This window comes from Castor canadensis, chromosome 5 (genome assembly GCF_047511655.1).
Source record: "Castor canadensis chromosome 5, mCasCan1.hap1v2, whole genome shotgun sequence".
NCBI classification, from domain to species: domain Eukaryota; kingdom Metazoa; phylum Chordata; class Mammalia; order Rodentia; family Castoridae; genus Castor; species Castor canadensis.
In genome coordinates, this window is record NC_133390.1 from 148,949,114 (window position 1) to 148,961,277 (window position 12,164).

Here is a 12,164-nt window from a genome sequence, read left to right on the forward strand (position 1 = left end):
TGTAACATACCACACTGAAACATAGTGGTTAAAAACAAAATCCATTTATTCATTTCACAGCTTTGTGGGTTTGCAATTTGTATTGAGATCTGCTGTTTGTGGGGTTCTGGTCCTGTGATTTGCTCATATGTGCTTGTGGCCAACTACTGGGTTTCCTAATATAGGCTTGTATAGAGTAAACTTGGCAGAGATGGCTCTGCATTGTCTCAAATATACCAGCATGATGAGGTAGATTTCCTAGAGAGTCATGTCAGGTCTTTTGGGAGCTTGGCTTAGAACTGACACACTGATAATTTTTCTCATATTTTATTGGTGAAAATCGGTCACAAGACCAGGAAGGTTTCCTTCAAATCCTGTACACCATAATCTTGCTAGGAAATAAAGACACAGAGGGAAACAATTTCCATCATTGTTGCTTTTGCAAACAATGAGCTAAACCATTGTAGACCAATGATTTTCTAAGTGTACTTGAGAGAAATTCACATCTGCCTGGTGAAGGGTGATGGGTGGCATGGGGCAGAGAATCAAAGGAAGATTTATGGATAGTGACTTAGAGTCTCTGCGGTTAACTAAAGCAACTTTGTGTTTATCCGATATTGGTTATGTTCACCTGTTTTGGTTTGAACAGTTCTATGTCTAAAATGTCAGAAATTGAGATAATAAAAATACATGCTATAGGGATATGTGCCAACAGAAAAGAAGGAAACATAAACAGTGCTATAACTTAGTGAGTTTGTGTACCTATATTTATTTATTCAATCTTCCCTCATTAGAATTATTTTGTGCAATGTGAAAGAAAAAAGAATGCTAGAAATGCTCAATATTGGATAGAAATTTCTGATCCACAGACACATCAAACACAAATGCAGGCTCCATTTTATTACCTTGTGTTCACATTTTAGGTATCCTTATTAGCTTGTTTTTAGGCCAGGTTAGGAATTGGAAATAACCTAAACAAGACTTGATTTGTGTGACTTTGAAAATGCATATTGAACCCAAGCGAGCTAATATTTTTCTTTGGTTTTGGTTTCAAATGAGGAAATATGCTTAATTATGGCTTGCATCATCGTTCGGAAATTGTAGCATTTCTATATTGATGTAACCTGCCTGAATGTAAAAGGAGTACTATGCATAGGTAAGGGGACATATGTAAATGGATCCAAAGCATGTTTAGCAAGGCAGTAAAGCCAAAAGGAAAAGGGGAAAATTACATTACCTGCCAAACATTTAGAAGCCACATGCCAAGTGTTGCCTCTACTTCCTCCAAAATCTGTAGCTGTATTTGGTTTTTAGCCTTTTACATAAAACTCTTTTTAACTTTAGCTACTAAAATTTTAGAAGAGAAGTAGGAAAGCCTTTGAGTGATTTCAGCACAATTATTTCTGGATAAAGTACAGTTAAGTGTATGGTAGCTTCATGGCATACATTTATTTATTTATTTATTTTACGTCTTGTTTTGTCAGGGGGTGCTGGCACTTGCACTTGGTTTTTGGCTCACTGTTGTTCCTACTGGGTAGAGCGGCCGGGCTTACATTTTAAATGCAGTCTGGACTTCATTTTAGATTTCAGCATTTTGGGATGAATGTAAATAATTTCTACAGATTTCATTTACAGAAAGCATTTCAAGTCTCAAATGCAAAGATCGAAGAACAAATTAGCCAATTGTACCTGTTAGAGTCACATGCTGATATTAAGCAAACAATCCCAAACTTGTGATTTTAGTCAACATATATTCCCTTGAAATTGTGCCAACAGTGTCTCTTGATCCGGCCTGGGGACTAGTTATCTGACTGTGCTCCAAGTTTCAGGTCCAGCTGGGCTTGGCTAGGACAGTTCGGCTTCCTGAAAAGTTGTTCTGGAGTCCAAGCTGTGAGGGGAACATTACCTGGGGGATTCTCATCTCATGATAAATGGCAGAGGTACAAGAATAAGTAGAAATGCCTAAGGTTGCTTAAAGCCTATGCCCAGAAATAGCCCTTTGCCACCTCTGCTCACGTGTTATTGGCCGAAGTATTTGCATGGTCAGAGTAAAAGTCAAGGGGTAGGCAAGTACATTCTTTCCTTTTAATGGAAAAAAATGTGAAGTTCCTTGGAAAGAAGGTGGATTCAGAGAGATGTGGAGGATCAGGAAGAATAAAACAATCCACCAGTTCAACTTCTATGAGTTTCTTGTATTTTCTAATCCCATCATCAGTTGTCAATCAAGACAAGGACCTTCAAGCTGCATGTAAACATCGAAAAGGAAGGAAAATGTTTTCACTGAGCATTCTCTAATGTTTATCTGAATGTAAACTATGTTAGACAAGGAAATCAGAGGTTACATTTTCTTCATTACTAGCTATGTTTGCATTTTATACAACCACAGCTTGCACTATCATCTGTGAATTTTAACCACTGATTTGCAACAAGTAAAACATTTAGAACAATTTACATCAACAAGATACTTCACTTACTTTCATAAAAGAAAAGCTATAAAATATCAAATGTTTTAAAATTATGTTTATATTTTTATCAAAATTCTTGAATTTGAATATCAGGAATAGGAAAACAAACCAATGCTGCACTTTGAAAGAAAAACAAGCTATGCCTTTCCAAATATGCTTGATTTTCCAGTTACTAGCATTTGCACTTCTTTCTTTCAGGGGCAAATGATTTTAGAGTTGACCCAAACCTGATTAGTTTCTTTCTCTCTAAGCCCAAGTTGGGTGAGTCAGGGGTCACTGGAAGTAAAGTTGAATAACAATTCAACATTAATTGTGTCACATTATTGATCTTTTCTTTCCACAGATTGATGTCCTGCCAGAAATTGTGGAGGCTGTGGAAGGGAAAGTGGAAGTTTTCCTGGATGGGGGTGTGAGAAAGGGTACAGATGTTCTGAAAGCCCTGGCTCTAGGTGCTAGGGCTGTGTTTGTGGGGAGACCCATCATCTGGGGCTTGGCATTCCAGGTAATTGGACAAAAAATAAATACATAAAACAGAATGTTTTGATAGTGACACAAATGCATGAAATCAGTTAGACTTAGACTTAACAAATGGTTCTGTATCTTTTACTTGCTTAGGGTGAGAAAGGTGTTCAAGATGTCCTTGAGATACTCAAGGAAGAATTTCGGTTGGCTATGGCTCTGAGTGGTAAGATCCTCATTTTCATTTACAATTTTCTCTACTCCTATGGTTTTTAAGCCAGGCTTCTTGGTGGGGAGAAGCAGATTTGAGGGGGAAGACAATGGTATCATTTGTGGGTCCATTGAATTTGGAGTTGACTTCTTATTTATTTAATTCTAGAGCAGAGCACTTTGAGTTGAAAATTCTCTAAAGTGCATAGTCTATATCAGCTACTTTGCCTCTATCTTTGACAGTTTCATTATGGATATTTTGGTTGACTACTTTAAAGGTGTTTGGCTACCTCATCCTTTGTCTCATAACTCATGACTACATAAATTTGATTGGCTAATCAGCACCTCCACTTGGCTACATGGCAAGTCAGACTCTACCTTTCTAAAACTATAACTTTCTCCATTCTACCTGTTATATTTGCAGTCTACCCAACTTCAGTTCATGTTCACATCATAGTTTCAGTTGCTCAGGGCAAAAATCCCAAGTCTTTTTTTTTGCCATACTGGTGCTTAAACTCAGGGCTACACTTTGAGCCACTCCACCAGCAAGTTTTTTAAATGGGTTTTTTAAAACATAGAGTCTCATGAACTATTTCTCTGGGCTGACTTTGAACCTTGATCCTCCTGATCTCTGCCTCCTGAGTAGCTAGGATTTCAGATGTGAGCCACCAGCACCCGGCTCAAGTCCTTCTTGATTCTTCTTTTTCATCTCATACCCTTAAATCTATGGGGTTTCCATAACTAGAATAAAACTGAAATCTGACTTCATTGACTGGCTGCTCTGCCATTACCCTGTTCTGCTCCATCATCGTGTCTCTCATTGTAGGTTTGGGGGTCTGTCTTTTTATCTTTTCATTCCTCATGTCTTCCAGTCTCTTCTGATCACTGCAGGAAGAATGCTCATGCAATCATTTAGTGTGGGGAGCAGATTATGGAAGTCTTTGAGAACTTGACATAAGTACAGTTGTGCTCAATGATCTACAGGCTGAGTTTGGCGCTCTCTTCTGCAGAAGAGAGCGAGAAAGCACTCTACAATTTAGCTTATGTTACTTTGATCAGAGCTTTCCAATGGCTCTTGATTTATTCAGAGTAAATGCTAAAGTCTTACAGTGGTTTACAATTTCTTATGTGGTTTGACCCTTGCCTTTCTGATTACAAGTCTTACTACTGTGACTCTTGCTTATTCTACCCGGGTCACATTTGCCTCCTTATGGTCCTTCAGACATATTTCAGTCTGGGAGCTTTTCCATGGTGTATTCCCTTTTCCTGGATCCCTTTCCCTCAGACTTCTTTCTGAATAACTTCCTCATGCCTTTCATGTTTTCACATAAATTGTGCTTTTGCAAAAGGACTTATCATGACTACTTTATTTAAAATAGCAATCTATCCTCCTCTTCTCCATTCAACTTCCAGTTTTCTTTCCCTGCTCTTATTTCATTCTATCACCTTTTATATATTTCATATAATTTGCTTGTTAAATTATATGCATTATATATTATCTCTTTCCTCTCTAGAGTGTAAAAATTGTAAAGCAGGGATCTCTTCCTATCATCTTCAATGCAGAATTTTTAACACTTAAAACAGTGCCTGACACATAGACAATAAATATTTGTTGAAAGAATGAATAAATAAGTGCCATTATTACCAGTGACTGTCCTGAGTCTGACTCAGAATGGACCTCATGCTGCAAAGAATGACCTTGAGTAAATTATCAACTAACTTATTTTTGAAGATAAAGAGTGATTCCTTTTCTGTGACTCCCATGATTCAGATTGTCCTGATAGTTTGAACTCCCAAGATAAAATGTCTACTTACTGCTGTGCTGACCGGGCCTGTTAGACAGAGCCTGCACAAGAAGAATTCCATTCTGTGAATCCTCACTACACATTTTAATTTGCTACAGACATATCCTAAAAGAGAGCTTTCAGCCACTGGCTCTCTATTAAATGTGGCAGAAAGAATACATTCTTTGTGTTAATAAAAATATGTGCCAGTCATTTTGTGTTAAGGACTGTTTAGGTAATAAAAATGGTCTCATGCCACATAAGATTTGGCAAACCTCCCTTGAATCATAAACCTTACATTTGTCAAGTTTTACATTCCTTGGGAAAACGATTACCTGCCTGATTATTATTGCATTCATTTCATATTAAATGTATGCATTATTTTTTCAGGGTGCCAGAATGTGAGAGTCATCGACAAGACATTGGTGAGGAAAAATCCTTTGGCTGTTTCCAAGATCTGACAGTGGACAATATTTTCCCATCTGTTTTATTTTTTTCAGCATGTATTACTTGACAAAGAGACACTGTGCAGAGGGTGACCACAGTCTGTAATTCCCCACTTCGATACAAAGGGTGTCGTTCTTTTCCAACAAAATAGCAATCCCTTTTAGTTCATTGCTTTTGACTTTTCAATGGGAGTCCTAGGAACCTTTTAGAAAGAAATGGACTTGCATCCTGGAAATATATTAACTGTTAAAAAGAAAACATTGAAAATGTGTTTAGACAACGTCATCTCCTGGCAGACTAAAGTGCTGGGAAACAAAAGATATCTTTTGGTAAAATAGAAGGTAGTGAATACTGAAGTTAAAAGATAATGATCTCACTGTTCATTACCCTACATTATGCTTAGATAGCCTCAAAACAGTGGCTCCTAAATTGTAAGCTCAGGTTGGAATGTTGGAAATGCCTGGGGAAACATGAGATTTGAATTCCCAACACAGAAGGTAGCACTGGGTAGAATGGGAATGGATGGTGGTAGTTTTTTTATTTCTAAATACTTTCACTTTTTAACACACTGAGCTGTGCTGTTTCTTTGGATGTAGATGTCCAGTCTCAAATTTAGTGACTGAGTATATCTGAATGGGGGTGGGGTATAGTACCTCTTAATCAAAAATAAAGCACTATTTGAAAAGAATATATCTCGTCCATTTGTGACTATGGAATTCAGTCATTTAAATCTTTGAATCCTAATTATCTTTGTTGCCATTATGCATACTTCATTAATTTCCTTGTGCCTCCTAGATCCTTTTCTTATTTTTTCCTTCTTCCTCATTTATAGTTACATTCAGGGCCAACTGTATAATTTGTGAGGGACACAGTGGTGGTGGTTCTTCTTGCTCTTCCTCTTCCCCTTTCCATTCCATTCTTCCCCTTCTTCCTCCTTTTCTTTTCTTTTTCTTCTTCTTTCTCCTCCTCCTCCCCCTCTTCATCCTCCTCCTTGTCTCCCTCATCCTTCTTCTTTGCTATTTAATGTCATAATTCCTTGGGCATGGAGAGATGGACACCCTACAACAGTGTTGACCCACCCACTGAACTGTGTTTGCTTGGACTTTTCCTATGCCCAGGACCCAGTCAGGGGTGGAAGACAGTGTGATGGCTGAGCGTGCAGCCAAGAACCCATTCCTGGGATGTGGTGCAGGGGCAAGAAAAGGGACGATATGTGATGCTAGGTTCCAAGCCCTTAGAACATGCTCTACTGTTCCATTGGATTCCACTTATAAAACACAAATGCAAAGATAAAGTTATTGAGTATTTTAAGCTATCAACCACAGAGCATCAACTCTCAAGCATGAGGACCCTTTCTGAATATGGAGCCATAATGGCTGTACTGGTGGAAAGCCTATGAAGCTCTGGTAATAGGACTTTTAGATTATTCCCACATCAAGCATTTGATAAGCAGGAGGTAAATGTGGCAGCCAGAGCAATTTTAAAGCTGATTTCTAGCTATCTCCCTGGTGTTCAACCACTGTGAGGTATTGAATGAAACCGTTGAGAGAATCACTACCTTAAAGTACGATTATTACATTTTACTGTTCTCTGATATTCTCTATATACATCTCTAAATTCTAGGGCATCCCTAAATAGTAATATGAGCATAAATACAGATTTTTTTTCTTTCTAAAATTATATCTAAGTTTGATAAAAGAAAAGAATCATCTACTCTGATACAAAAGGTAAAACAGGTCCTATTCAGGGACAGAGAGGGGGGAAAATAAATGGGGAGGGTGAAGAAGGCCAAATATGGCCCATTTCCTTTGTATACATGTATGAAAATTAGACAAGAAACCTGTTGAAATTGTTCTAAAACCAGGGGAGGAGGAAAAGGGAGAATGATGGAGGGGGTGAATATAATTAATACGTTGCAAGCACATATATAAATGTCAAAATGAACCTCTCTGTACAAATAATATATGCTAATTTAAAAACCTTTTCAAATAAAAAAGGAATTGTGATACCTTATCTTTTTTCCAAATGTAAAGAGGCAGTATTATTATTATGTCATTTTTTATGCTTTTCTAACTAGTGATTAATGAATAGTTGTATCATAAGCATATCCTTGATTCTCCCAACTGATTCATGAATGCCCTTGCTGCTGATACAGAAAATTCATTTTGGTTGCATCATAGTTTATAGTCAGGAGATGTCTTCCTCAAATGCTGCTGACATCCTAGAGAATGGGGATTCATAAAAGGACTTTTATGCAAGCTCCAGTGAAAATGAGGACACCTAGTTTTAAACTGTGAATTTCTCATAATTCGTATGAGCCCCTAAACCATGCCACTTCCTTGAATGCAAGTCTCTATTTATATATTCAAAGTTGGGATACATCTGAATGCTTTATTTTTGATAATTTTTTAATAATCAGAAAGATATGCAGTCATTTCATTTTACTTTTTAAAAGAGGGACTTGGATGCAATTGTAACAATACTAAAACCAAACGTTTCTGGTTGTTGAAACAGGAAAGGGGAGTGTTGATTACACATTCCCCTTCTCAGAGATATTATTACTTGTTTATGCATTTCTTTTTAAAATTTAAATTAAATTTATTATTAAACTGATGTATAAATATAAACATTATACATATCAATGTGGAACTATGTGTAATTTCAATACCTGTATACATTATATAATGTTTAAATATCTATCTCCTCACTGAGTTTCTGGAAATATGTTGGGGGAGAAAGCAATAAAAAATGGATAGTTTAATTAGGCTATCTACTTTCCTTGTATATTATTCAGTGTATATAGTGCATTTGGACAGTGTTTCTCAAACTTCCGTGATTATTAGAACAACCTAGAAGGGCTGTTACAGCATATTGCTAAGTCCTATGCCTGTAGATTCTGACCGAGCCAGTTGAATAAGTCAGCTGTTACATGGGCACTATAGACAGAGGCCATGCCACACCTAAAAATGTCCTCTGCTCTTTGGTAATTGATTCTTTTCATTGTATTTTAGTTCTTATTGAGGTAGAAAATGCATATAGTAAGATGTGCAAAATGATCAAGTTTATGTGTATTGGTTGTTAAATTTTACATTATATCACCATTTGGTCATTCCCATATCAAGATGGAGAAGAATTCCATCATTTCCCAAAGAGTTCCCTCCTTCAGAAGTAAACTTTACAGACTTCCCTTGCATTGATTGGTATTGATTGGTCTTGAACCTCACATAAGTAGAACCATATCAATTGTGCTTTGGTGTTTGGATTCTCCTGCTTATTCCATGTGATATATAGTCCTGTTGTTGTTGCATCAGCAGTTAGTTTTGTGTATTGGTCTATAGTGATCCAGTATAGGAATATGCCACGATTTAGCTATCTCTTCTCCTCTTGTCAGGAGTTTCCATTTTTCTGCTGGAAGCAGTTTCTTATTTTTATAAAAATGCAAATTCAGTGTTATTTTATGATTTTCCAGAAAAGTTATAGATCTAGATTTTTATGTAAAGATTTTAAATGTTGAGAAATATTCAAGTTTCAACGTTGAACAGGTCATGTTAAATATGAATGTGACCCACATCTGGTTTATGAGCCAAAACTTTTCATTCCCTGTAACATTTTGTTCTGACAAATGTTTGTTTCCCTCATTGACAAAACCATTCTCATGCATGCCCTTACACAGAATCATGCCTGAGACCTGTAGCAGTGATGGGTGACTGCCAACAGAAATTTCCAGAATCTCCTTTGCTTAAGCTTGCTTACATTTTGCTACCTGGAAGAATGTGGGTGTGAAATAAACTTCCTTATGTCCACCAGGCTTGGGGGTCTGGGTTCTCAGGACTGTAGGAGTGAATAGAATGGTATTGATGCTTCTTAGCGTGCAGTATGCAATCTGCATCTGTGTCATTGCTGTGTTATTCATTTGCTTGTTTATCTTGCCAAAACATTGGTGTTTGTGAAACAGCTTTAGAGGGCTGTGGTGGATTAGGATAGCATGAAAGGAAGTTGTGGCTTGTTCTCAAACAGGGAGAAAAGACATTTTCTCTTCATTGTAAAATCCATAATTTATTCACTGTCTGATGCACTGTGTTGCATGTTGGTTGCCTAGCAATGAAGTAAAGTTTGTCTGTTTAGGAATGTCTGAAGATTTCTTATAATGTAAAGACAGAGGATGCTTTCTGAACTTTTATTTGCTTCAATGTGCATTGAGTCATGTGCCAATTATAGAAGGACATCAGGGTGAGAGTTTATTTTTGGTAATATAAATGTTAACCCAAATAACAGAAGGCCACTATCATATGTTTATGTGAAGAGAAATCTTATCTATTTTAAAAGATGCAATTTCCTGTCTTTACCAAGTCTAACTTGAGCAATAGGTACTTTCTTTCCTCCCTAATTCAACTGCTCATAAGTGGTTGTGGGAAATAAAAAAGATGTTTTTAAAATAAAACACAGTTATCTGCTGTTATAACTTCATTGATAATTTTTCCAAATTTAGCTAATGAACATAGGTTTAACTGAAAATATCCCAGATTCTTCTAAAATTCAAGGATGTTGAAAAGGTCTGAGGTATGTTTCATATATATATATATATATATATATATATATGTATATATTCATACATATATAACATGTTTATATATATATATATATATGAAGGTAGCATAATGAAATTCACTAAGCACTGTTAGAAAAACTAGGGGAGGATAAAGAGGGGGTTAAGGGAATATAATTGAGAAGGGGAACTTGCTCAGTGTACACAGTATGCATTTATGGAATTATCACAATAAACGCTATTGTATTATCAATCTATGCTAATAAAAAAGAGTGAAAAAAAGACAAAGAATTGTGGGAGCACAAATGAGGTCAAAACAAGGTTTGAGTTTCAGGTAGCAGTATGTTTGATTTCATTTTCTCCTTTGATTCAGCATCACTAGGGAAAAAAGCCTGACCTGGTTTTGTGTTCTTTGGTTAGGTCATCTATCTTTAAAGCTGATTTATTTTCCATAATAGTCAAATCCCTGAGTTTGTTTCTAACAGTGGGATCTTCTTATTGAGAGAGTCATTTATGGCAAAGACCTTTTACATTGTATGTTACAGCTTTATTACTATCTTCACTAAATGAAAGTTAAGGGTAATCTGCCTGAAGGCACTAGATTAGGATTCTGAAGACCCAAGTGACTGGCCCTATGAACCATCATTTAACCTTAGGACCCTTAGATCTCAATTGTCAGGTGAGGAAAGTAGTTTCTGTTGACTTTATCAGGTTATTGTGAACACAGTGGGAGTGGGAGGAAATATGAGAAAATGTATTGTGAACTGCAAAACAGTTTTCAAAGAAAATCTCATTAACAATGATTATTAACAGGAAAGATCATAGAACAAGTTCAGATATGCATTTTATAGTATTCATTAGAAAAAGCTACTTTACAAAATGTTTAAGTATTTTAAGAAATTCAGCAAAGTAAAAATACAGATCACTACAGATTTTTACCACATAAGGGTAACTTAATTATATTAGGTAGGGATCATCTCAGACATTGCTTTGTACATTTAATAAGTAGCAACTGGATAGATAGATAAGTGATAATAGATAGATAGATAGATAGTGATTACTAAAATAAGACTACACAATAAATGCCACATTTAAGTAAAATATTCAAGTTATTTTTACTTAAATTTAGTAGAAGAGAAAGTAAAATTGAAAAAATTCTTAAGTCAAGGTAAATACTTGTTTGCAGAAGTAGATATTATAACTTAAAAGTTCCTGATCAATGTATTTTTAAAAATTATGAGGCTGGACGTGGTGGCTCATAACTGTAATTCTAGTTACTTGGGAGGTGGAGATCAGTAGGATTGTGGTTTGAGGCCAGCCTAGGCAAAAAAGTTTGCAAGATCCCCATTTCAACAGAAGAAGCTGCCAATGATGGCTTGCACTATCATCCCAGCTATGAGGGAAGTTTAAATAGGAGGATTACAGTTCAGGTCAAACCAGGTATAAAAATGTGAGACAGTATCAGAAAAATCACTAAAGTAAATAAGGCTGGGGATGTGCCTCAGGGGGTACAGCACTTTCCTATCAAGCATGAGGCCATGCATTTAAACTCTGTATGGCCCAGAAGTTTTTAAAAATATAAAAATTTAAGTTTAGACAATTTTTTCATTTGCAGTGGATCATCTGCCACTCTCCTTTGTACGTGTGTAAAATAAAAAGTACAAAAATGTACTCTGATCACATTCACTCTCCTATTACCCACATTTGTCCTTCCACCCTCCTCCTGCTGCTGCTCCACTTCTTCTTCCCAAATAGTTCCCTTCTATCTTCAAGTCTTAAAAATATTCAGATTCCACATATGAGAGAAAATGTGATATTTGTCTGAGTCTGAAATATTTCAATTAACCTGGTGATCTCCAGTTCCATCCAACTTCCTGCAAATGATATAATTTTAGTTACCCTTTTTGGCTGAATAATACTCCATTGTGTATATAGAGCACATTTTCCTGATTGGTTCATTTATTGATGGCCACTTAGGCTGATTTGATAGCTTGGCTATTGAGAATAGTGCTACAATAAATATGGTTGTGCACGTAGCTCTATTGTATGCTTACTATGGTTCCTGTGGATATATACCCAGGATTAGTGTATCAGGATCATAAGGTAGCTCTATTTTTAGTTTTTAGAGGAAGCTTCATACTGATTTCCATAATGGTTAGACTAGACTACTTTACATTCCTCTCAAGAGTGTATAAGCGCTCCTTTTTCCTGGCATCCTTACCAGCATTTTTTGTTCTCTTGATGACAGCCACTCTAACTGGGGTGAGATGGAAT

The 12,164-nt window shown here is 36.3% G+C and overlaps 1 protein-coding gene across 1 annotated transcript in view; it reads left to right on the forward strand.

The window, feature by feature from the left end:
- The window catches only part of Hao1 (hydroxyacid oxidase 1), a 50,748-nt gene extending 44,716 nt beyond the window's left edge, over positions 1–6,032 (forward strand). Inside the window, exons 6-8 of the mRNA XM_020184549.2 lie at positions 2,788–2,946; positions 3,060–3,129; positions 5,288–6,032. Coding sequence (XP_020040138.1) covers positions 2,788–2,946; positions 3,060–3,129; positions 5,288–5,358 — 300 coding nt within the window. The 3' untranslated portion in view covers positions 5,359–6,032. The remainder of the gene's footprint in view (positions 1–2,787; positions 2,947–3,059; positions 3,130–5,287) is intronic.
- Positions 6,033–12,164: the final 6,132 nt, after the last annotated feature.